At 41.6% G+C, this 26,260-nt stretch overlaps 2 protein-coding genes across 4 annotated transcripts in view; one reads left to right on the top strand and one right to left on the bottom strand.

The window, feature by feature from the left end:
- The first annotated feature begins 4,982 nt into the window (after nt 1-4,982).
- On the top strand, nt 4,983-13,225 carry brd7 (bromodomain containing 7). Its single transcript, XM_046414483.1, has 17 exons — nt 4,983-5,099; nt 5,515-5,708; nt 5,802-5,895; nt 5,977-6,034; nt 6,247-6,391; nt 7,159-7,269; nt 7,667-7,836; nt 8,665-8,779; nt 9,128-9,203; nt 9,556-9,663; nt 9,758-9,893; nt 10,270-10,381; nt 10,518-10,565; nt 11,265-11,352; nt 11,902-12,045; nt 12,740-12,880; nt 13,049-13,225. Exons 1-17 carry the CDS (start codon nt 5,051-5,053, stop codon nt 13,117-13,119), a joined length of 1,860 nt encoding a protein of 619 aa, XP_046270439.1. The 5' UTR covers nt 4,983-5,050; the 3' UTR covers nt 13,120-13,225.
- Nucleotides 13,226-13,252: 27 nt separating this feature from the next.
- Nucleotides 13,253-26,260, bottom strand: part of adcy7 (adenylate cyclase 7) — a 51,459-nt gene continuing 38,451 nt past the window's right edge. For 2 of the 3 annotated variants that reach the window (XM_046413965.1, XM_046413890.1), the window contains 17 exons: nt 25,727-25,915; nt 25,472-25,515; nt 24,029-24,088; nt 22,970-23,047; nt 21,761-21,830; nt 21,574-21,671; nt 21,317-21,401; nt 19,990-20,127; nt 19,701-19,808; nt 19,125-19,321; nt 18,812-18,923; nt 18,337-18,495; nt 17,838-17,984; nt 16,850-16,957; nt 16,590-16,704; nt 14,901-15,025; nt 13,253-14,487 (listed from right to left, as the gene is read on the bottom strand). In XM_046413965.1, coding sequence (XP_046269921.1) covers nt 14,341-14,487; nt 14,901-15,025; nt 16,590-16,704; nt 16,850-16,957; nt 17,838-17,984; nt 18,337-18,495; nt 18,812-18,923; nt 19,125-19,321; nt 19,701-19,808; nt 19,990-20,127; nt 21,317-21,401; nt 21,574-21,671; nt 21,761-21,830; nt 22,970-23,047; nt 24,029-24,088; nt 25,472-25,515; nt 25,727-25,915 — 1,980 coding nt within the window. In that variant the 3' untranslated portion in view covers nt 13,253-14,340. The remainder of the gene's footprint in view (nt 14,488-14,900; nt 15,026-16,589; nt 16,705-16,849; nt 16,958-17,837; nt 17,985-18,336; nt 18,496-18,811; nt 18,924-19,124; nt 19,322-19,700; nt 19,809-19,989; nt 20,128-21,316; nt 21,402-21,573; nt 21,672-21,760; nt 21,831-22,969; nt 23,048-24,028; nt 24,089-25,471; nt 25,516-25,726; nt 25,916-26,260) is intronic. The other variant, XM_046414040.1, reaches the window with a different exon arrangement.

The following is a 26,260-nucleotide window of genomic DNA, read 5'->3' as shown; positions in this document are numbered from 1 at the left end:
TTCCATTACAGTAAAGCACATATGCATTTTATTATGATAACTTTGTCCTTGTGTTGCACAGCATGTCAGTTACTTTAAGACAAGGAAAAATGAAGTAAGTTCAGATTCTTAAGCTACTTCAGTCTAACATAACTCTGTTTGACTGCTTAGCTTACACACTTACATACTCCAGGGCGTGACTACCTTGGCATTCACGAGTCAGTCAGATAAAACAAGAGGGCAATGACCATAATGCCAGATTTGAAGCTTCAGAACAGTAGTCCATAAACCCATGGGTGACTTCATGTTATGTTTGGACTATAGATGTGCAGCAGGAGTTTTTTACTGAATGGTCAATTGGGCATGCAGACACAGCAATGACACAATGCTAGTAAATATATGGATAATTGCTATTAAGTATATGGATAATTGGGAAAAAAATCAAATTTGTATTGAAGGGACTTCTGCCAACAGCTAGTTTGTGCTAAAAGGCTAGAAAGGGAACAAACTCAATAGAGGTTCACAAGAGGAGTTGCGTTGTTTGTAGGGGGCTGCAGGCTAAGAAGGATGACAGCGAAGATACCTTGTTTATAAGGACCAGCTTTACCCGTTTTAGAGGAAGGAGGGCTCCCTGATAAATCTCTAAGTAGAACGAGATTAGAGACAGCGCGTTTGCACCTCAAATAGTGCCTCTCCCTGTGTTGAGATGATAAATTCTCATTGAGTTTGCAAAGACCGTTTCCCAGTGGCTGTCTTTCAGTTTATATGAACTTTTCAAACGGTTAAGGATCTGACAGAGGATCGTCACCAAGCTCGCAGGCTTTTAACATTTCTCCCCTGCGTCTTCCCCACCCCAGGACCACTGTCTTCAGAGGATCTGGGAGAATAAAGGCTCCGATCGACAGAAATCAGTGGTGTCCCCCCCCCCACCCCCCCACCCCACCCCACACACACACACACACACACACACCCCACTACCTTCCTATTCCTGTCATATATGCTCACACTCACACACAAACACACACTTGTGAATTTATGATGCATGTAACCATTTTGATGCTCCATGAAAATGGAGCATCAAAATGATGCAGGCAAGCATCCCCTGTAGAGTCGAACATCAGAACAGTCTCCTTAAAAAAAATCTGGGAGTTTGAAAACAAAAAAAACAGAATAATACATTAAGCACCTGAAAATAGAGGGTGACATTAACCACGAAAACATTAAGCAAGACCAGTGAAAAATACATTAGAGTAATTGGATCAGAGAAGACTGTGGCTAACAGCTGGAGAAGACTAACACATTCAGTAACTTCAGATAACTTTGACAAGCAGCCCTGTTGGCTCAGTGGTCCAAGATACTTGGTATTCTCTGGTAGGATAACCTATTTGCAGTCTCTACACTGAAACATGTAAATATTTTGCTATTGTAGTACGAGATCAACCCAGACCTCTGTCCATACACCTGGGTGGGATATCAGAGGACCACAGGACTGGAACATCACGGAGATAGTCATGAGCTGTAAAAATTGATCATCAAAGCTGTGCACAAGAGATGTTTCGGTTGCAGATAAAAATAGAGTTACCACACATAATGCTTTGACAGGAAGGAGTGATTGATTCTCAAAGACGCTGCCATGACAGACTGGCAGGGAGGAGAAAAACACTGAGGTAGAATGATTGGCTTCTCTTCTTTGATGTTTCTGTCTGACTTACTTGTGATGGCTGGTTACATCTTCAAAACCTTTCTACGCCAACAGTTGTAATGACCACAAACATTTCATCTGTCATCTCTGAACAGCATTCTGATAAGTCCTTGTGAGAAGAATATACTTATGTGACCAAACTTTTTGTCATTTTTTTCTATCCATCCACAAGGACAGAGATTAGTGATTTGGATTTATCACAGGATTTAGGTTATATATTTACCCAAAGTAACTTTAGAACAAGGGTTTTCAAACGGTGCAGATGTCAAAGAGATAAAACCTGGGAAAATTATGCTACAAGCTGTTTTTGTGTTTAGGATCAGGCTCTTAAAATGAATCAAGGCAGGATTTCATTTTATTTTTTAAACTTTATCAAGTCCAAGTAAAGAAAGAGGACAAGAGAGAGTCATGTAGATACATGACAGTGAGTGACATGTTAAAATGATGAAAAAATCAATACAGAATATAGTCAGAATCACTTTACCACTTTGTGTTATTTCAAAGCAACTCAAACCGAATTGCTCCAACAACTCGGAAAATGTAAAATGACTGTAATGCCCAGGCTCAGTGGCATCCAAACAGCACATTTTATCTCCAGTGCCAGTTCAGTTGAACCATGTGCAACACAGATAAACCGCTCAAAGCCAGTCTTTGTATGCCTGTTTGCATTTTTGTTATGTGCAGACACCAAATATCCCAGTTCCATCCAGTCCACAGAGTGGGAAGCGGTTTCCCATGGTTCTGCTAGGATGCCGCTTTCATGTGGAAACAATCTCTGGGTCCCTTTAGCTCCTCTGTTGTGACAGGGGATAATGAATTTCACAACACCTGCCATTTGTTAGCCCTGTTTGGTGTAACTGATCTCCTTTTAATCCATGGATTTCCAATGCGTGTGCAGCTCTGCAGCTGGAACGAAGCAGCTGGATCCTACGGCCTCTCTGGGGCTGCAGCAACTGACATGTATCCTGCCTTTCCCCTCCTCAGGCCCGAGACACAGGGGCACACTGCAATCATCACCACAGAATTCTTGTATTGAAGGTTTGCTAAGACTTGGAAAACAATGGTAAAAATAAAGCTGACTTTATGGAATTCACTTTTGCATGGGTACTAAAGTTACTTTATTTATCATTTACTTGGTAGCATTAAAGACATCACTACACCCACCGTGATCCAGGATGAATAACTCAATAAACGAAATAACTCATCTCCGTCAAAATAACTTGCTAAGTGCAACTTTAAATCAATTTTTTTTATAAGCTGTAGCTTTACTGCTTTGATTTCACTGTTCTCATCTTTAAAACACAGTGCAGAGCTGTTTTTAGTGAAAAGACCCTGATCAACCCAACTGGAAACGACCTGCCCAGCACCAAACAGAGTTAGCGACCGACTGGTGAACATTATGGAGCCTTTAGCGGCTAAAAAGCCAGTTATTTCCCTCAGGAGTTGTTGAACACCAAAACTGAGCTAACAGGAGAGCGAACTGTGTATGTACATTCATCAGGTGGACAGCAACAAGCCCCAATCAATGCCGCCTGGTGTGCACTGCTGCCAAGTGGCCAAAAATCAGTTAATATGGGTGTAAGGATGCATAGAACAAACATTAAACAAAATCAGCAAACATCATCATACATCAGCAAATGAATATGTGATTTTGAAGGTTAACAAAAGCTTTTTTCTTTGCGTGTTAGTATCTAAAATATCCAGGCTTTTGTTAAAGAAGAGTATCAAAGAAAAAAAAAACACTTCATTTACTTCGTTCTATCCTTGCAGGTTGCAGGCATGTTGTCAGGACACTATTTCTCTGACCCCTGAATTCCACAGATAAAATTATTTTGGTTGGTCATAATTCAAGCTTTCTTCAGAGGAGCATTAGCTAATAAAATCGGTATGTAAAGGGTACACTATGGAGCTGGTATTTCTTGACACAGATCAGGAAGTAATTTGTTGATGATGGATTTGCTTGGATAGAACACTGAAACATCAACAGACCGTCAGAATCACCTCTTCACCTGAAGGCAGGAATGGCTGAAAGGGTGGATTCAGTCCATCTTCATTCCTTTCAAACCTTCTGCCCCCATCCCATACCCTCCTCATAAAACCTGGAATGTGCTTCAAAGAATGCTCACTATCTTCCCTCCATGAATAAAACATCTGTCATTCATCAGCCAGTACAATATGTGCTGATTTAACAGCATAACAGCTCTGCGAGGCAGAGAAGCTCAAGACTGCATGGTGTCCTGGAGCCCAACCATAACCGAGAGTCATCAGTCTCCTTTTGGAGACTTAATCTGGTTTATTTAAACGAGATTCATTTCAAGCCTGCTTGAAATTTTTAAAAATTAAACGCCCTTTTTTTTGTTGTTTGTTTGTTTGTTTTTGTCTGCTACAAAAGACATGCATGCCCTATAAATGACTTTTCATGTTTTTGTCTTTTGGGAAAATTTTCAAAAATCAAAGAGAAGAAATTTATATTTAATATTTTTTGGTTTCGTCATGGCATCCTCTGGTTTTTCATTCACTTGACAGAATACAGTTAGGTGTCCTTGGGAAGTCAGTTTAGAGTATTACGGCACCACAATTTTACATATTTGATAATCCCATGAAAACAGTTGTGCAATATCCTCTCCATCTCTGGAATGATTTTCTGAGAAAATAACCACGATGATGTCATCAGGGTTATTCATCTTAGGCGTGAAGATAACAGACACATAAAGAAAAGCCTGCATTAACCTGGACATAGAGTTTAAAAGATATGGGTATTTATTAAGCATGCCTAATGAACAATGCAAATGAGTAGCATTATGAGAGAGTTTTTGACGGTTGACATTTTCTGAAGGCTAAAAGTCAGTGTACCACAGCCTATGCTGCTTCAGTACTAGTCATTCGTATTATATAGTGTAACTTACAAGCATACAATTTTGTTTAAGCGAAACGCTAGAAAGCTGGATAACTAATTAAACTGACTTTGGAGATGCTCTTTTTTGGAGTGTGTCTGTGTGTGCACACATGTATTGATGTGACTCCTACGACTCTCTGAAGTTCTTTGTGCTTGCAGGGTGTCTTTAGAATTACTCTCACAATACTCTCAAATTCTCTCACTAACGAGTTTATAATGCAGACTGACAGTTACCACCTCTCGTCGCCGCAGGATAAAAGTTTTGCAGAGTTTGGTCAAGGGTTGAATTTAATATTAAGCTTACTTCGCCACCTGCCGACGATAAGGGCTGTGGCTTCACCTCGCGTTATCACCACCTCGCCAGTAGAGGGCGGTCTGGGCCAGACTCGCTGTGCGCAGTTTCCGCTGTTGTGTTTCCGCCACCACAGAGAACAGAGAGAGTAACCTGTCGGTGCCAGATCAAAATACAAACAATGGGCAAGAAGCACAAAAAGCACAAGTCCGAAAAACACGGATATGAAGGTATTTAATTTGCAGACAGTTCAAGCACGTATCAACTTGAACCATTTACTGATTTGTTCCTAAATAACCTCACATAGGCTGACATCCCTGTTCTCGCGCTTGTTAGCCGTGTTAGCACGACCACAGTCCTAACTTAGCCGACTCACTAGCGTACTACTAGAGCAACTACTGGGTTGATGTAACTGTAGCTGTTTATTTCCCATGTGTTTATGCTAATATGCCACAATTCGGTTTGGGTTTTCATGATGAATAGATGTTGTATTTAATATCATAGCTAAAGCTGTACATTTACTACGCTGCCTGCTAGGTCAGCTAACGTTTAGCTATTGTTCCTAGCATCTCAGCCGTCACCGGTCTTTCAGCTAGGTATCAACAGTTAGCAGCCGTTAGCTCAACAGTGTTTATATTTTTGCAGAGTACGGAGAGAGACCACTGAAGCTGGTGCTGAAAGTCTCCGGAAACGAAGTGACGACGGGAAGCTCGAGTCGGGACACTTTTTACGACGAACAGCCGGCGGAATACGACAAACCAAAGGACAAGAAGAAGAAAAAGAAGAAGGATAAGGAAAGGAGTTTCGGGTCACCAGAAGATGATAGAGGAAAGAAAAAGGTAATATTGTGTTCCCCTCTTCTCTATGGGATAGTCAGGATGTTTGGATGGACGTCTCGCATGTGAGACTTAATGGTTGTTTTGTTTTGTCAGATGACAAAGAAAAAGAAAGGACAGGATGCGGATGGAGATGATGACAGAGAACAGAGCAGAACTCCTATTCGCTCAGAGCTGGATAAATTGGAAGGTACTTTCAAATGTTCTTTTGTTTGCACTTTATGTCAACCCTTTCTCAGATCCTTCCTTAATGTGAAATTCTTTCTCTCAGAAAAGGAACAGACTCCTCTACAGGAAGCCTTGAACCAGCTCATCAGGCAGCTCCAAAGGTGAAGCGCTGATCATCCACTGATATGAGACAATTGTGTATCTGCTTGTTTATGTTTGAGCTGTTGCACATTCAGGAGTTCAATTCAAGTCTCCTCACAGTGCATGTGATTGTATCACTGATTCTTAGCCCTCCCTTGCGCTAAAGCAACGTTATTGCATGCATGTTGCTATAAATAAATAAATACTCTATGTGTGTGTGTTTTCTCTTCAGGAAAGATCCCAGTGCGTTCTTCACATTTCCGGTGACAGACCTTATTGCTCCTGGTTACTCCTCGATAATCAAACGACCTATGGACTTCAGTACAATGAAAGACAAAGTAAAGAAAGAGTGCTACCAGTCACTGGATGAACTCAAGGTATTTGTCGGTGTTGCACAAGTACATTATTGTATGCTAAAGTATATACATAGTGGAATGAACCCAAACAAGCAGGTATATCCTAAGAGTTGGTATCCGACTGGTCCAATTCAGGCATATTTTACTGGTTTGGAATTGGATTAATGTGATAATTTCTTGACTGTCCACCTCAGCCTGCTAGTGTTGCAGCATCATTTCAACACAGTGAGACTTCTTTTCTCTGTCTAATTGTGTCATGTCGATTTCAGGAGTCACGTTCTTGCAGTTATTTGTATCCTATCAATAATTTTCGCAGGTCAACTTAATAGTTTTGAACTAGGGTCCCCAGTTCTGCAGCTCTGTAGCTTGATCCAAATCCAAATGATCAAAAATCAAAAAATTAAACCCTGTCAGATTTATTCATCTACAGTTGTCGGGTGTCAGATACACTTTTGATGAACCTTTAGGTAAATAGTGTTATTAGATTGAAATCAGTGTCTGCAGATACCCCATATCTTGCATCTAGGTTATAAAAAAACTGGATCAAGTAACAGAAACCAGGAATACGTTCGTCATATTGGATCAATGTCACAATGAGGAAACTTTCACAGACTAAAACGAAAACTACAACAGAGCAAAAATGCCAGATTTTCTTCATTATAGGATGGGCTGAGCTGTAAAGTTTGACCTGTAGACCAGGATTATACACTCTTCACTGCATTAGGATTCACAAGAGCCTTTTCTGTCGTGTTGTCAAGTGCTTGATGTATGCTGCGTTTGTGATGCAGGTGGATTTCAGGATTATGTGTGAGAACGCCATGATTTACAACAAACCTGACACGATTTACCACAAAGCAGCTCGCAAACTCTTACACTCTGGAATGAAGATCTTGAGCCAGGTATGAAAGTGAAGGTTAAGAATGTGATTTCTTTAAGGAATCATAACAACTGTGCAAGATTATCTTGTTGAACATGTAGGTCATTCACACCAATGTTCACTACAGCATTGTAGACATCTAGTTTTATTTGAAAAATACTCTTTTAGTAAGAAAAACCTTTTTTATTTAATCTTATTGTTTTTCCTGTATCTCTATAGATGGAGCACTGGAAAAATATGAAATGACTTTGCTGTTGCTGTAATGCGACAGATGGGGGCAGCAGATAGCCTTAAAATGTTTTCAGAATGACTATATACCACATTATCTGTACCACCAACTGTTCTGTCAGGCAAATTTTCTTCTCTTTTCTTATCCTAAGGGAAAAAATAAGCATATATTTTTAATATCTTTTCAATAGGAGCGTCTGGATAGCCTGAAGCAGAGCATAGAGTTCATGTCTGGCCTCGACCCTTCTGCCAAACAGCCAGGGAAGTCTGAGGAACAGGGGGACAGCAGCCTGGACCAGAGCAAAGAGAGACCCACGACGGCAGACAGCAGTGAAAGCTCCCAGACACCCAGCACTCCCAGGTCCTTTAACCTTCACTACTTGAAACGCTTGAATCTTTGTGTTTTACAATATTCTAAAGTCAGTTTAAGTCGGGTGACCTGGGTAATATCCCAGAGATCTCTCATGTCCTTCGAGACATGGTGAAAGGCTGTCCCTGATCTTGAACTAAAGATTATCCAGCTACAGTTTCCATCATGCCTTCCACACTCACAGAGTTTAAAAACATGAAACACAGAAATTGTTGGTCGCACGTCTACACAGGTGAGGCCGAGATGACTAATCAGCCAGAGGTAAAAAAAAATGCAGCCTGTTGGTGGAAACCGTTTGCCACTCTGTCAGTGCAGGGTCTGTTTCTGTGAGTTTGTTTTCCTCTGACTCGAAAATGAATCAGTTTTCCACTGGGAAGCTGGAGGCTGAGAATGTGAGGAATGCCTCGCAGCATGCTACCTCTTGTTTTCTCTCATCTTTTAAATCAGCGGTTTTGCCCAGTGATGGAACAGGATTTGGTCGGTTAAAGTCACATGTCAGTAAGGACTCATCGTCAGAGGAAGTGCAGAGAAACCTTTCTTGTGGTCTTTCTTTTTTATTAGTCTACTTTTTACGTCCAGTATTGCAACAAAACGCAGCATGTCTGAAAGCTTGATGGCATGTATTGATTCCAACAAACACACAAACCAGATAGAATAATGAAAGTACAGCATAGGTGTTTAATGAACAAGTGCAGACTTCTCCCCTGCAGCATTTTGCTGCAGTGTGCTTCCTTTTTATTCTTTCCTCAAGGTAAAAAACCTTTTCATACATGGTCAGAGTGTCTCATCTGCCATCTGTCTATTGTGTTTTATTTGCAGACAAGACAAGGACACCAAGGACGAAGTGGCGAAGGCAGAGAAAGAGCTTGAGGAAATCCGCAAGGTTATCGAAGAGTCTGGAGGAAAGCTGTCCAACCGAGTGCTGCAGTGTGATGTGAGAAAGCAGGGTTAAACTCTGCATTTCTTTATTTAAAGCACCATGACTGTCTGCTCTTTCAAAATGTTGCCATAAAAACAGACAAATGTAGCTGGTTTTAAAGCCCTCCGGTGAGGTAATAGCCATGCATTTCTTTTAGCCCAATAAGTTAGCTGTGTTGCTGTGATATTTGGAAAGGTTATCTTGGATCACGAGAATTTTTACCCCACTGGGTGGTGATATTGGTTGATCAGTGGTAGTTCAGAAGTTTGTCTGATGTTTCCAGATTCATCCTGAATATTTAACCACAACACAATCAGTTCACATTTCATATTTATTAGTGTATGTCATTTATTTGCTGTGTAGTTGGAGTTTGCAAGGCGGAAGCCTGATGGCTCCACCACTCTGGCAATCCTCAACCCAGCAGATCCATCAGTGGGAGGTAAGTCCACCTGAAGACCCAATCAGAGCTCAAACAATCTGTCCATTAGTTGATCAAATGAAAATTAATAGGAACTATAATCAATTAATTCTTTATAAAAAATAGTCTGTCCAAGATTCTCTCGTCTAGCTTTGAAAATGTGAATATTTGCTGGTTTTGGACTTGATTTAAAGCTGAATAATGCTGGATTTTGGAGTGCCAAAAAAATATTGCAGACCTTGAATTCTCTTCACTGTTTTCAGATGGTTAATAGAGGAAAAGAACCCTTTCCAGTTAGGAAAATAAGAAGCTATGTGCTTAAATTAATGGAGGCAATGGAGTGCAGAGAGAACTAAAATGTGTCCTGTTGCAGATGCTGGTTACTGTCCTGTCAAGCTGGGCATGATGTCCAATCGGCTGCAGAGTGGGGTGAACACCCTGCAGGGCTTCAGGGAGGACAAGAGGAACAGGATCACTCAAGGTACTGTACTGCCGCAGCTTCATGTTTCTGCACATTGCTAATGTCAGAGACCATCTCATGAGCAATAATAAGGAGATGACCACGCTCTCCACAGTGTCCTACATCAACTACGGGCCGTTCACCTCCTATGCACCCACCTACGACTCCAGCTTCGCCAACATCAGCAAGGAGGACTCTGACCTTATCTACTCTTTCTATGGCGACGAGTCCAGCCTGCAGGGCTCAGACAGGTATGTACAGCAGCACCACAGACGCACTCGAGCTCTGTGGCATTTACACAAAACGTCACACAGGGCATTCCTGACTGACTGCTGTCCAGATGTTTCTCAGAGTTGAAATGCTCTGTCACTGGGCATAAACGTGTTGTTGATGATTTGTTTATCACTCTGCATGTTTTTTTTTAATCTTTTTTACATTTTAAAAATCGTATAGATACTTTTGTGTGAGGTTGTTGCAAAAAACTGTTTTTTAATTTAGTTTTGCTTTGTTTATTGTTTTTTGTCTCATCGTGACTGTCCGTGCCAAGTGATTCTGATTTTTAACCCACTACTGCTTTGAAAACAGTAGTTGTAAATGTTTGTGTGTGTGTGTTTGTTTGTTTGGCAGCTTGTCAGAGTTCCTGGCCAAATCAGATGAGTACATGTACAAAATGGCAGACAGTCTCCTGGATGCAGTGACGAATGGAGAGCATTCAAAATCCCTGAACGAGACAGAGCTAGTAAGCACCTATAGCACCTACTGTGACATCTGAACTGGTCCAAGTTGGCTTTCTTTACTACTGAGTTAAAGCTTGGGAAAAATTTCAACTGACTGAATGAGTTGTGCTTTTTTTCCTGTCAATTTTGCCTGTCCAGCAGGTGGAGGAGGCGACTAATACACATGAGAACAAGACTGACATGGAGGTGAGTTTGTACAAAGCCGATTTGGAAACGAAAACCTGTCTTCGGTGATCAACAGCTTCTCTTCCTCAGTGGAAAAAACATCAAGTTCATAGTGTGAAATATAAAATAGGAGTCATTCACCCTCACCAGTGCTGGATGTGATGTTCTGAGGAGGAGCTCCGTATGTTCTGTGTACAGCCCGTGTTCTTGCATTACATCTCACGTGTCGATACTTCATTTCTTTTTGTCATTATTGAGGGCCTGCCGTGTCAACCAGCTGTGTCAACATAGCAGAGGCCTGTCTTTAGCTGTGATTCATCCACACATGGAAAGAACATTTGCCCTCAAAATGCAGCAGTGCTAGCTGCTCACTGCTCGCTGTTGGAGAATTTGGAGAGGCCCCATGTTTTCTTTCAGTACCCGCTGGCTGAATTGCTCCTCAGAGCAGCAGAGGAAGCTAAAGTACAGGCCCCTCCATCAGGCACACAGCAACCCTCTGTCCTGGCTGTTTGCTGTTTTTGGCCGTGTTCCAGTTTACTCTCATCCCCTGTCCGAGTGTTGCAGCTTTTCATTAGGTTTTGATCTTATTGGAGCGAAGAGGCAGCGTGACTAAAGACACTTCAAAAGGCCTGGATGTTCCCTAGATACGCCAGCTGTCTAGTTTGGAATGTATTTTTCTAATCTGACTAAACATGTGGTTACTCCCCTTGTCTTTTGTAGGTAGCTGAACCCGAGGCATCCAGCTGCAACAGGCTTGACTTCCTGCCATTCGCTGCAGGCCTGCAGATCTCCAAGGAGCTAACTGGGGGTAACCATTATGATTAATTTTCATCATAGATTAGTGCCAACTAAAAAATGTTTATGGTGGAATCTGCATGTCTTGAAATGTGTGTATTCAGTTCTTCTAAAAAGGCCTTACAAAGTATTAAAATGTTTGGTTAAAATAAAGCAGGCTTGGACAGTTACAGTAACTATGCATTTATTTGTATGTAAATGCGTATGTAAATGTGTAAACGTATGTCTGCTGAGCACCAACTGATTTATGTGCATCTCAAAGCATGACCAGAGAAATTCAGAAAACAGACCTTGTCTAAAGTGCTTAGATGAACCATTTGGCCATTCAGCATCCCATTATATATCCTCATAGATCAGCCCATCAAAGACTGTTTTATCCCCTCTTAGTACTCTCAGATATTAAGGTAACAGCAAGCCTGAGGGTTCCGCAACAGGTTTGAGGAAGAAAGGATGTATTGTGTTCACCACACATTACTAAGGACAGGAGGGGTTACCACAAGGTAACTGGAGGAACCCAGAGGAAGCATTAATGGCATGCGTGTCGTCTTTCTTTCTGTCACAGAGGCCCTGCATTTCCAGCAAAAATTGGATGTGACTACAAAGCTCCTGCTTGACTTGCAGGAAGCGCAGAAGGAGCGTCTGAGCGCCAAGCAGCCACCTAACATGATTTGCTTGCTGGCCCCGACTGCGAAGGAGCTGGAGCTGGGTAAGCCTCTCAGTGTATGGCCTCCTTTGTTCCTCCGCTCAAGCAGTCACCACCAGCTGTAGACCTCAAATAGCAGTTCAGTTACCCTCATTACCAGCCATCTTTCATAGGTGTGGTTTGTCCTCTAGCTTCAGACGGGAATGCAGTTAGACAGATCGGACACAAATCACATCAGCATTGATTGTGTAGTGTGTGCTAAGAATTTCTAACTATTTAATACTTGCACTACTCAGAGAAAATATGTCATAATGAATAGCCAGCAACTGGTTAGCATTGCTTAGCATGAAATCTGTAAACACAAAAGAGCAGCTAGCTCTGCCCATAGGTAATCCACCTGCAAAAGGTTAAACTTAATATATCCCGCCGTGTGGTTGTAACCAGTGCAGACATCAGGAAGTTACTGCTGTCGACTTTCTGGCAGCATAAACTTGGCAGTGAACAAGTTTATCTTCCATAATGGTAAAACTACTTCCTGAACATAACACGTCCCATTGTAAAATGTTCTGTCTAAAGGTAACAAAAACTTAGCAAAAGGGAGCCAGAACCGTGACTGACTGACTTCCTCTTACCTATGATGGGCCAATTGCACAGCAGAAAGAACACCTGATAGTTTCCTGCGATGACATGTCAAAATGTCTGCCGTGTAACCAGTCTGTTTCTTGAGGTTTCCTTTCCTCTCTTCCTCTGTCTGCAGCTGAGAAGGTGACTGAGAACTTGGCCGAGATGACTGGTCAAGTGACCCCATGTGACGTCAGCAGCGTGTACGGGATCAGGAAGGCCATGGGCATTGCTGTACCTCTAGAGCCACCTGAGCCCTTCATTGACCTCACCACAGGTATGCACTGGACATTGTGAAAATTACAAAATGCTGTTTGTCACTTGAATATCTTTATCTCACTAACATTTCTGGGTTGCCATTTACTTCATCTGTCTGCTATTTGGTATGCAAAACACAAAGAATTTCAATGAGAACATCTAATATTATACTTCTCAATGTTTTCAGTGCAAGAGATGGCTGAGCCGATGGAAACCTTGTCCTGTTGTCACGATACGGTTCCAGTCATCACCGTGTAATTAAATTCCACCCATCTAGCTGAATAACTTAAGTTTTGTATGGAAGGTGCTTTTTGTGTGACATTTGTATGCATTTCAATGAATAAACCTCTTTTTATACATCTTGGTTCTTGAGAAATAGTGTATGACAAACTGCAGACTTAGGAAAACATTTATTACATTCTGTAACTGTACAAAATTCAATGTCACATTTGTTCACATAAAGGCCAATACATTATTATCATTATTGTTATGCAACCATAATTACAGACAAGATGATGGTCTCAAAAGATAAGGCCACAGGACAAATCAAGTTTTCAGAGACACAGAGCGATCCAGATCAGTACAGCTGCTCGTCTGAGCTGCAGCCAGAAAAGCATTCACAGCAGGCAAGTTGTTAGATCACGCAGACTCCGAGACACCAAGGAGAGCGTTGCAGGTTTCCCTCATTGCAGCACATATGCAGACAAGCAGCAAGACTTCAACAGATGACACACACAGCACATGGATTTCTCCATTTCCTTCTGAAATGTAGCAATTATCTCATATGTAACATTAACTAGTTGTTATTCTGGCTAAACTGCTTAGCTGAACCCAAACTTATTGGGCAATCAAATGTGTTGAAGGTACAGTAACTTTAGAAATTTTAATTTAACTACTTCTCATTATGTCCCGTAAAAAAAGGAGCAAGAAGAGTGTTTTTCCACATCTTTGTCTTCTGTACAGCATCTTTCTGATTGAAACGGCTCATAGCTCATTACACAGTAACGGAGCAATGTGCTCATCCCTTCTCGAGCAGGAAAACCAGAAATTAGGATCCAAACAGAATCCACTGTTTTGTTTTTAAAGGACCAAAGAGGTCTTCAAAAATCACACAATTTGGCATTAACACTATACACACTTTCTCTATCACAAACAACATCTAAGTTAAATAGAAAAAATATATACAAAAGAGACTGTTCGCTGGATGTAAATGTGTTCATGAATAGAAAAAGATGGCGACTGTACATACTGACCGGTTCCCCACCACTCTGACCTGTCCAACAGGATACAGAGTAGAAGGTGTAGTTTCAGCCACACAGCGAGGCAGCGCTTTCTCTCAGTCTTGAACGTGCAGCAGCGTCACAGGAACACAGCTGTATTAGTCAGCGCTGTCTCAACACTCGTGGCGTACGGGGCTCTATAAACGCTTGATGTGTACGTGAGTCTGTGTCCAGCTCTGTTGGCCGTAGGGGCCTGGCCTCAGCTCAGTCCCATACCCTGCTGCTTGCTCATGTCGGTGCACACAAAGAAGGTTTTCAGCTCTCCTTTCCCCTTCACGTCAATGAATCCTCGACATTCGCACGAGTAGCCCAGCTTCCGCAGCACATCAGCCGTTTCCTCTGTGACCTGGAAAAACACACAGAACGCACAACTGCAGCCAAGAAAACAAACAGAAGTCCATTTTGAACAGAAAATTGATAGTAACATTTGGGGCCTTTGTCACTAAATAGTGGGCTTTAAGATCACATTTAGAGATCCAAAATACTTCCCTGCAGCAGTGGTAAAATCGGACTTGTCTTGCTGTAAACACGCATTCCCTTACAACTTGCAGCATTCCATTGTAGCCATGGTAGAGCAGTGCTATTAGCACAGGCAAAGTAATTAAGTAGTTTCCCAGGTTACAATTGATGAAATGCTCCTCTCATGAGACGTTCTAACGACTGACTATGGATGGAAATTGATCTTTCGAAATCCAGCCATGACTGTGTTGAGATCTGACTTGTGACACTTTGACTTGTGTTGGCTTGTGTTGAACATACCTGGATTTTCCCAAGCTCCCCGGTGCTCTCCATTCTGCTGGCCACGTTAACCGTGTTGCCCCAGATGTCATACTGAGGTTTCCTAGCTCCGATTACCCCAGCTATCACCGGGCCGTGATTAACGCCTGTGGGCAAGAGCACACAGGAATAAAACAGGGAGCGGCATATAAGATTCAGGAAGGAAAATGAGAGCCATCCATCTGCAGATCTCAGGTTGCACTCTGGCTCCATTGGTAATTAAGACATCTACCAGAAAAAGGCAAAAACTTAGCCAGAATGAAAAACACTTTCAGTCATTTATACAGTACTGCTGGTCTGCTGTCAAGGACGTCGAGGGGGTACAGCCTCTCACGTCAGTCTACTGCAGGGCTGAAAAGGCTTTGGACAACACTTGAGCAGTTTTTAAAAAGCTATCAGTCACAACATCAAAGCCTTCCCTGATGACACAGCCAGCAAATACATTAAAAATCCACCAAGTTTTTGTGTTAAAACGGGGAGAAGCATCTGCTTTACAGAATTTTACATTGGAGAAATCGATGTTCTCAATTCATTAAGAATACTTATATTTACAATAAATTTGGATCCCTTTGAAAGGCACTTTACACTTTACAGCAAGCCTGTCAAGGAGACCTTTAATAGAAGAAATAATACATTCTTCCTCCTAGAAATAAAAAGTTCAGCTCACAAGAAATAAACAAAACTGGACTCAAGACCCTACGTTCAGTGGTTTGGCAGCTCTAACCTTACTGGTCTGGTGGGACCAGTAGCATATGGTTACTGATGCTTTGTTAGGCTGCCGAGTCACTTGTCTGACTGTGTTTGTGCCAATGTCACACTATGTCGTAGCATTTACCGTCATCCTAGCTTTACTCTTTCCACTACTATTTAATGTGAATGCAGACAATGAAGTAATGTACAAAACTACTCACACCTGGAGAGGCCAACAAATCAACGGCAGAATATTTTAAAGGCGTCTGAAACTGGCAGCAGAGCAATCCCAAAATTATGTCAGGAAGGGCCAGGGAAAAAAAAAAAAAAAATCTTTGCCAAATATTGCCAACAACTTTTCAATAAACACAAATCTCAGAAGTGGAATTTAATTGTAACAAAATCACAAGGTGTTTAGACACAGCTGCTGCAGCGTTGTGATAAGGGTTCAGAGCACTCAGTTCAAAAATGTCAGTGTTTATGTCTTATGTTTGTATTTATCTTCCAAGAAATGTAAATGTTTTAACCAAAATTTTTATCCAAGATGTCTGCTCACAATAAGCTGTGTGGAATGGGATTACCTGTGCCAGGACTTGTCAGACACTCGACTGGGTTGTGTCTCTTTCTCGTGGCCTAAATATGACATTTCCTTCATGTAATATTTGATGTGCTTAAGATAACCACAATATTTTGTGAGTGGAAGTTTAAAATAAACTCAACAGTGCCTTCAGCGTTACACGCAAACACAAAGCTGCAGGTTAAACTTCTACTACAGCCCTGAGTGCAACAGGACAACACAATAATCGACTCAGCGACGGTGACTGCTCTCATGGCAAGAACTCAACACAGATGCCAATCATGTACAGTGTAACCAAGGCAACCTGTTGGGCAATTGTGTCAGCAGACCTGGATACAGCGCAATGCAGCATTCAGTCAATGAAAGATTTAAACTGAAGTTGCCAAGCAGCTGAGCACACTCACCCACGCGCAGCCTGAAGCTATTGAAGGAATGTCTGTTGATGCCATCCAATTTGCCAATGAGAGCAATGGCAAACTCCACAATGATCCCGATCTGAGCCTGCTGCCTCTCTTTGTCCTGAAAGAACACACAATTCAACAACCTCACAATGACCGCTTCGAGCTTTGTAGTTTGTTCCTATGATGAGTGGCGAAAACGTGTTTACAGCTTGAAGCTGATGTGACCCGGGCCTGACCCTGGTCTGAAGTAGTAGTTACTCAACCTGATTGTTCTCCTGACCAGGCGTCCCGCTGAGCCCCACAGCAGCCATGTAAGTGCTGCCAATTGTCTTGATCTTCTCCACACCGCTGAACTTTGGCTTGGACAGCAGCTGGTGGTTCGAGAAAGAACAGTCATGTGTGGGAAGTTTCAAGGACAGGATTTTTCCTATCTTGCTATTGCAGAAGAAGTAATTCCTAAACTCATATCTGTGTCCTCGTAACTTCATTTCAGAAATCCTTAATAGATTTATAAACTGGTTTCTTCCATCGGCACTCCTGTCCTGTCATGCCTGTATCGGTATTTAGAATGCACAGGAGTGCTCGTTTCGAATGTCTCACTTCACTTGTCACTGGCGAGCTATCTTGCTTTAATGGAAAAGATAAGACAGGCATTCAGTTTCAATGAGCCAGAGGCTTTAATCATATCAGCGGAGGAGGAGATATAAACCTATTAATGCATGGCTAATTGGCTAATGTCAATGCTAGCTTCAGTTTGAGTAGCCTTTCAATCATAACATTTCAATGTTCAATGTTCCCCATCTTCATTGCATTGCCACTGGCAGTGATTGTGAATTTCGGACAGGGTCTGTACCATTTTAACCTAGGATTCCCAACTTCAGAAATTTCTCAGATGAGACAATTCTGTGATAGCTAAATTCCCATCCTAAGACAGGAGTTTTCAGTTTAGGAAACATTTTTCTATAATACCAAAAATCGTGAATGTTATCCTAAACTGAGTTAAGATATGTATTCAGACAGAAGAAGTTCTTGATAAGTTCTGATTCTTAAGCAAGAGCTTAGTTAATGGTGATGCACTGTTTCAGGCCAAATATCCAGGTCCACATGGTTAACATTCGGAACTGAGAGCTACCGATAACACAGTGGGGCTTTAAAGAAACATCCGTCATGTAACACAGATAAGTTCTCGGCAACGAATTGAAGGATTATGATGAAAGAAAAATTGTTCTTGTCCTCCCTTGGCTCTCTGACCTCGTCAAAGTCAGCAATGATCTCATTCAGGAGCCTCAGGCATTCCAGGCCCTCCTTGTTGATATCACATTCAGTGTAAAATTCTTTGAAATCCGGCACTGAAGCGAACATCACACATACACAGTCATAGGACTTGTAGTAGAGGTCCTGTCAGGGAAAAAAAAAACACAACAAAGAGACTGGGACTGTTAATGTAATGACAACGTAATGACAACTCAGAGTTTGGGGCTGAATTGTTAAGGTGATAATTGTCAAGAAAAGCAAATAGAAATACTATTCCAAACTCAATGATGCTCCTTGTCATGTTCACCTTTTACAATAAAGTCACTGTCTGAACTCAAAATCATGGGAAACAGTGGATATCTAACCTGAGAAATCAGTGAAATCATTAAAAGGTTAAGAAAGTAGCTTCTGATTTCTTCACCACTAATCTTATCAAACCAAAATAATATATAACGAACTCGAGCGAGGCCTTCCACCACCGTGCCTGAAGCCTCACCTCGTTCTTTTTATTCTCCCCGACAAACAGTGCCGCCACGTGGGCCGGCAGCACGTTCTCCAGCAACAGGCGGTTCAAGTTCTCCCTGGTCTCGATCTCGTCCTGCTCTGTGCGGTTCTTGTACTTTAGCAGGAAGTCCTGGCGGAAGCAAGACTCATTCTGACAGGCAGAAACACAGCAAGGTCAGAGCAGACAATGATCCAAACAGTCACTTGAATCCATGTTCATTGGATGTTTTTTTTCTTGATCTCTCCCAGCCTCATTTATTTATTAATTCTAAGTTCTTATCATTTTACAAATGAAGGACAGACAAATACGTGAAAGGTACAGAAAAGTTCATGACAGGGCAACAGAAGACGTGACTTTTAACCTGAACATGTTGGCACGTTAGTTTTTAATCTATTTTGTGTTTGTCCTCTTGGGATGTGAGGGATAAATATGGGAAACTCAGACAGACAGGGGAAGAAGTCATTACCTGTTGTGAGATGATGAGTATAGTGACCAGGAACAGGGTGATGTATATGCAGCTCATCACCCAGGGGTGTTTCACCAGCCCTATCACTCTGAGGATGGATGTGTCTTCTATGCTGTAGAACAAAGCAGAATCTTTACAGTTGGACTTCACTTTCATTTACATATTTCATACAAGATTATTTTGTGTAACATGAAATCAATAAACGTAATGTCTTTTTTATGGAAGTGGGAAGAACCGGCACAGAATGATGATATTGTTGCAAGGTGGTACTTGCTCTGATTCACTCTGTTTGACTTTCTAAATTTTGGCCCACCTGCTGCAGTTCCGGCTATTAGAGAGGTGAGAGTAGAGGACGTTTCCGTAGGTCACGAAGAGCATCCTCTTGGTGCTGAGGATGATGATGTAATATGCTGCAGAGGCCAGTGTGAGGAAGAGCACTTTGAGTTCAAAGCTCACCCGGAGGAAGGCTCCGCATGCAATGAGAGACAGGATACAGCAGTACACCGAGTACTGAGGAAGAGAAAGGCCAAGGATGGAATTAGATCAGGGTCCAAGGGCAGTTGGCAACAAGGCAGTGACAAATTATTTTAACAAACCCTTTTCAGCATTTATTAGCACTAAGTATTTATTTATGTATTTGTCAATAACCATCACTCTTCTGTGAAGCTTCTAAAAGTAGTGCATGAACAGAAAATTAATAAACGACAATATATCAGAAAGTCCAGTCACACTGATGCACAAATCCACCTTCCTGGGATCATGACTTCTCTAGTATGCCACTAGACACATGCCACAACTATCTGCAAATACTATTTAATCCACTCTGGAAAAAAAAATATTAAATATTACCATCTGATTATTGCCTATGGGTAACAAATCCATCACTCACAGGCAGGAAGAAGAGATCTCCCTCTAATCCTTGCGCATGAGAATAATTTGCAGAGGTCAGGTCAGCAATGTCTTTGGAACATTCTGTCACACGCGTCTGGACAATGCACTACAGGGGGATAAAAAAGATCTGACTGACAGGCAACCGCTGGACAACATGCTTTGAAGTCTGGCATGGCAGCAATGAAGTGTAGCAAGTCCAGAAATAGCAGAGTACATCCATATATATATATATATATATACAGTGACCCGTATCTTAGCTCTCAACATGTGAGTGCATGCATTCTCACCAGGTTGAACACTGCCAAGACAACGATGACCGTAGCAGTGATGGTGGCCAGAGGGAGGCGCACACACGGCCGCTTTACCACCGCCTCCGACACAGCTGGAAGCCACTGGCAACTTGACAGCTTCTCTGGAAACAGGCGCTGCAGAACATAAAGAGAAGTGAGGAGAAAGATGAGGAACAGGTATGACAAGCACAGTCATCCATCCCCACACATCATGTGCGAGTGACTCGTTGCTTTCCAGTGAGAGGAGAAAACGCTACAGAGTGGGGACTGGGATGTCAGGTGTCCTCCATCAAGGCAGTAGGTTAGCCATAGGATGTTTCCATTTTCACAGAGGCCAGTTCTGCCACACTTAAACACACATGTACACACCCCACACATCCCTTTCACCCTTCATTTTATTTAGCTAAGCAGCTGCCTGCTGTACTGTGGTTAGATTTTTGACCTGTTATGAACCTCTTGAATCTAGTTGTTGTGTTAGTGCTGCACTAAAAAAAGACAAGAGCCCTGTGTGAACAACTTGATGTTGTCTAACAAGATTTGCAAAAAGCTCTGCATTATGTCAAGAATGCAAGGTCATTGTGGAACACCCGAGTGTGTGGTCAATAATTTGAAACGATCAAAAATAAAAACAACATTTTTCTGATGAGTATTTCTGTTTCTCTTTCAATGTGAACAAAGAAAAGAATGACTGTGCAACTAACACACACCCTGAACCAGAATGTATTCATTTTGAGATTTTAAGTTCATTTCTTGACCTTGGAAATAGCAGTTGCCACAAGAATCTCACCACAAGCTTGGTAGTATCCAATTTCCTAACTATTTTGATATTAATTTAAGAATTCCCATCTGACCTGAGTTGGGACCTGATAATGGGGGCTAATCTCAAGAAAGGCTTCTGAAGGATGTTGAGTAAAATTACAATTTTCATGAAGTACTTCATGAATTTTTGTGTGGCTTTTACACAACAGAAATGTAAGAATTAATAAATAATCTCACATTTCATTTTGCTTCTCACGCACCAGGAGATTAAACTCACTGAATAACATTTGTGACTCATAGACACATAATGCGGCTCAGGGCCAGGCCAGCATTATACAATGTGCAAGTTTAACACGTGTTGCTGGACAGACGACAGCTCTTTACCCTGACCTACACCCAGCATGGGGTGACATGTTGCTGTAAGAGGTGTGACAGCTTTGTTGTCCCTGTGAGGCTTAGTTAAATGCTAACTAACAGCTAACTGGGACAAACTGCTCCAAGACCCAAAACCTGAACTACAATCAGCTCAACGTCTAAGTGGTAACGAAAGACTTAACACACTGACCTGTAAGTGACCTGTGAAACAGATGGCCAGGGTCAGCAGCAGCACACAGACCAACACACCAAACCACATCCCCAACGTCTGTCGACTGGGAGGGATAAAAACCAGAGTATGTCAAATAGTCTCCACCTCCTCCTTTTCCCATCACTACAAATATCATCTTCATAGTGTGGTTCTTTTTCCTCTGTTGCACTGCATTCCAACAAATTTGTGACAGATTTTTGAAAGTAATCGACGCAGGAAAATCTGGTCATACTCACTCCTTAGTGACCAACATCTGAATCAAAAAGATGCAGAGGAAGATGAAAGAGGCACAACCAACGTAGTGTTTGAACATCGGCAAATCCAGGGATCGGTACTAAGAAGAGGAAAAACAGAACACACCTGAAGCTCTTGGTTCTAAGAATGCTGTAAATGGAAATGTGTGATCATCACTGTCCAACTAACCTGTTTTTCCAGATCTTTCTTTGGAAACCACAGACCTAAACTGACACTCTCTTCAGAATTAGACCACTGCCTGAGAGAGAGAAATGACGGAAGGAAGGGATGAAGGGAGGAAGGAAGAAAAAGGAAGGAGAATCAAGAATGAACGAGAGTAGGAGAGAAAAAATAAATAATTGTTGAGGGATTTATATTTCATGTTAAACATCTGTACGGTTTAGTTAAGCCATGTTTTCCATATATATGGAGGCCGCAAGTACCAAAACTACAAGTGAACACTTTACAAAGAAAAAGGAATCAAAAATGGCTTTGAGCAAAAGTGAACGATCTGGCAAAATAAATTGATCAATTATGACAACACTATACTGATATCAATACGAGTTACAATAATTACTTGGGTATCTACAAAGTGCACTGAGGGCGTGTCCAACTCATTTTTGTTTGTTAAATGGTGCATGTGTCTTTGGCCTAACTCACTCCCGTTAAAAGCCAGATACACCTGCGCCTGACAGATTGCTATTTAAATGATGGCACTTGTCTTGGCTGCGAGACAAGAACGCAGTCCTTGGCTGATGAAGCCTCTAGCTGCACTCTCCAAGGACAGGCAGGTTAACGCCAGTCCTCTGTCCCATTAACAACTCCACCTCAACTCTCTCATATGAGTAAATGCACCCATATTTAAGTGAGGACGAGGAGCACCGCTGTGTGTTACTGTGTGCAGCCTGTGGATCTGTGCCGTTGGTGCGTTATGCCTGAAAGGCCCTTAAATGTTTATAGCCGCCAGCGTGGCTATAAACACAGCTGCGTGAAGCTGTGCTTAGGCACAGTGCTGCTTTAAGCTAAAAGCTAACATGAGCTCACAACATCAATACTGTCATCAAAGTTATTATAATGTATTCTGAAGACAGACCAAGACTGCCATCACCAGGAGCCATACTCTTAGCATGACTAAAGTTTTGGAGGAAGACGAAAAGTTAGACATTATATTTCAATGAGATATCTGTCACATTGGCCTGCGTCAATTTCAAGTAATCAGCAAAAATCAGTGATGTCACAGCGTTCATCATCAATCAGATACCCGCTTTATCACTGAAGTGCAATCTGCTTGAAAGACTTAACCCAGAAATTTGATCTAAGTTCAACATTTATTCATATTTTCCAGAACTGTACTCCATGCATAAAATGTGATTTGACTTGTTGTAAAACTGGACATACTTGCTACTGAGCTCATCTATGGTAGAAGTCATCTCATTGTGTAGCTCTTCATCAAACTTGCTCTTCTGGGATTTGTTCCTGCACCGGAAAGCACAGAGACAATTAGGACAGACACTACACACACACACACACACACACACACACATACGTGGACTGAAACAGATGCTGGGAAACCAGATCAGGCCATGCAGGTCCAGTTTAGCTGTGCTTGGAGGCAACATGGTTAAGGCCATTCTGAGCATTAGTGAGAAAAGAGAAATATGATTTGTGCCTGTGAGAGAGTTACATAGAGGGATTGTGCCAGATGCAGAATACTGTGTGTTAGATGGTCTCTGTGGGATCCAGCAAGAGTGTTTCTGCTGTGCTTCTGTTTGGAAACCCCCTACTCTATCAGGAAGGAAACAGATGCACAGACCCAGATACACACAAGCCCCAGTCAGTGATCAGTGCTAAAAGAAACATGACAGCCCATGAAAAAAGGTTAGAGGTTTTCTGATGGCTTTGGAGATCTTAGTTGCCCTGTTACAAAAAGGCAGCAGTGAGAAACAGTGAGAAAAGAACAGCATCACACCATTGTTTGGGTTAGTGTTGAGACAGCAAGGCTCCCCACTGAGGCAATAGTTCTCGCTCTGTGGGACAGGACATCACACAGACATTTTTGGGATATGAGTCTCACAGAATGACTAAAAACAAGTGGTGCAAATTACATCTGTTTTACTGGATATTTACAGTGTATATGTAATGCGTTTTGTCTTTTTTAATATTTGTGATAAATTGGTGATTTTAGCCTTTACTCTCCTCCCATGAAAATGAATCTGTTCAACAACATTTAAATAAGTCTTTTGGGGAAACTACATGAAGCATACTACTCTGCAATTTAAAACAATGCTGAAAAATCAAAAGCACTATTTACAGTATGTGAAAGCTGATTTACATTTAAAACAAGTGATTATAAGTAAGCATCCATCTGTATGTGCTTTGACAGGTCACAAGCCTAAAGGATGAGAACTACTGCACTGAGGGAATGAGGACCTTGTGGGCCATGAAGGCCCCACTCACTTATAGCTGCTGAACGTAGGGGTAGGCAAGGAGAACGGTTCTTCTAGAGACTCATCAAAGCTGTCGAGGTCCAACAATAAGACACAAACAAATTCATCACGACAGCCAAAAAATAGGAAATAAACACATAAATCCATCTAAAAAGTTAATAACAGTTAGGCATACGCTCATGAACAGCTATATAGATCTATATCTATATATATAGATAAAGATATCTATATAGTGGTATATATAATACTGTCACTTCAGGTTCAGACATGTTCACCAGTCGCAGCCTCTGCTACAGTGGTACATACATGAATGAAATTAACAACTTACGAGATAACGCAACGCTCCATTCTCACAGGCTGCTTTTAGCACACACACTTATCTCTTCTAATCACATTACTCCAGCCCACACTGAGTGTGTGGGTGAGTTGTGCCCACAAATGGGCAGCTACACTTTAAATATTTGTCTTTACACTTACTGCCAGCAAGGAGAAGAGAATTAACCATCATAAGCTACAACCATAAACATTTTGTCTGTGCATTATTTGAAGCTGATGGAAGCACTCATCACAGAGTTCAGCACACCCACCACTCTGCACACGGCTGTATGAGGCAAGCCTCAGTGACGACATGTTGCCAATGAATGTTTCATTTTCAGGCTGAGACCAACTCCTCATGTACCGATTTACTGTCAGACAATGTTGGATTTTCAACAACACATTAAAGAAGCAAAATCGTTGATAACATGATACCACTTCACATGAAGTTTGCATTAAGTAATGCAATAAGCAGTGATAGTTTGTTGGTACAAAGTTTTCCTCATGTGAATTCTGTTAGATGGGGGAGACAGCACACCGTAAAACCCATAAATATGAAAGAAATATGTATGCCAACTAACCACCACTAAGACTTCAATGCTGAACAGTCATTCACGTCATCACTTTGTGCTACCTGGCATTTATGCACAGCAGTTCAGAGATGGTGCATTACATACACCTCCACATCATCTGTAAGAGCAAGACACTAAACATCCTCCCTGTTCATTATAAATCACTACAGATGAGACCATCAGCTGGATATTAATCATTTAAAATGTATCTAAAGTAGGACAAAAGAAAAGTGTAACCAAATATGATCCAAAATAGGAATCTCACATCTAACAAGATGTCTAAAATGACCCCAATAACCACCATAATGCTTACTTATTAGTGACATCATTCCATCAAAATATCCAAGCTCCCATGAAAAGAATTAATCTTATACATTATGCCAAAAAGTAACAGAATATCCTTCTAAGTACTTTGATATACTGTATTAACAGAATATTATGAATGAAATGCAATAAAGTGATGGCCACTTTAAGTTCTATGAACAGATGGAAAAGTCCTGGCAGGGAAAGTCGAGCTGACTTCCAGGATGAATGTAGCTACTGTAGCAGCTCGAAGTTGTTCTCACCTCTCAGTGATCTTGGAGCCCGGGGCTGTACGTAGAGGGATGTCCTGCAAAAGACAGAGACAACATTCACCCAGTGAGAATGCATGATAATGAGATAATGATCTTTCACACTACAGTAACAAAAAAAAAAAAAAAAAAAAAATCCTATCCTGTCCTATAATTGATCTCCCAGTAGTTCATTTCTTAGACCATGTTTTGTATCCATACAGAGTAAATGTTGCCTTAATAACAAGTAATAATAACAAACACTCTTACCTTGCTGCGTGATTTGCCATTGACAATGGTGTCTGGGGTGAAGCCTTCTCGGTTCTGAAGATGGGCAAACGGTTTGACAGCCCCCCAAGACTCCAAGTAACGGGTCATACGCACAGACGCCCGCATCTTCAGACCATCATTCACGCGAGGTTTAGGCACACTGCGGCTATTCAGTGATGGGTCCTTAGACTTGAGACACACATGCACACACACACACACACACACACACACACACACACACACACACACACAAGCAATTAAACTTACATTTAGCTAAAGCTCTAAGGCACGCTAACATTACAGTGAGTACTTTCCTAAATGGTAGAAGTCATTAGAGAACACTCTGGGATAGCATACACCCACTAGTGCTGTGCAATTCCTCCAATTTGTGTAATAAAAGAAAATATTTTTAGTGTTTTCTAAACCGGATCTGCATAAAGTTTGGTTAGAGTTTTGGAGAATGCCTAGTGGAATGCCATCCAATTGCACGTGCATTGCACAGAGGTCACCTACCTTTGGCTGCAATCACACAAT

This window comes from Scatophagus argus, chromosome 1 (assembly GCF_020382885.2).
Source record: "Scatophagus argus isolate fScaArg1 chromosome 1, fScaArg1.pri, whole genome shotgun sequence".
Taxonomy (NCBI): Eukaryota; Metazoa; Chordata; class Actinopteri; family Scatophagidae; genus Scatophagus; species Scatophagus argus.
Note: the sequence above shows the minus strand (reverse complement) of the source record. Positions and strands in the feature narration are given on the sequence as shown.

Bases quoted from the DNA above. Each gene is read 5' to 3' on its own strand.
- brd7 (XM_046414483.1), top strand. From the start codon at position 5,051: ATGGGCAAGAAGCACAAAAAGCACAAGTCCGAAAAACACGGATATGAA. The intron at 11,353-11,901 runs GTAACCATTATG...TTTCTGTCACAG, and splicing joins CTCCAAGGAGCTAACTGGGG to AGGCCCTGCATTTCCAGCAA. The intron at 12,046-12,739 runs GTAAGCCTCTCA...CTCTGTCTGCAG, and splicing joins TGCGAAGGAGCTGGAGCTGG to CTGAGAAGGTGACTGAGAAC.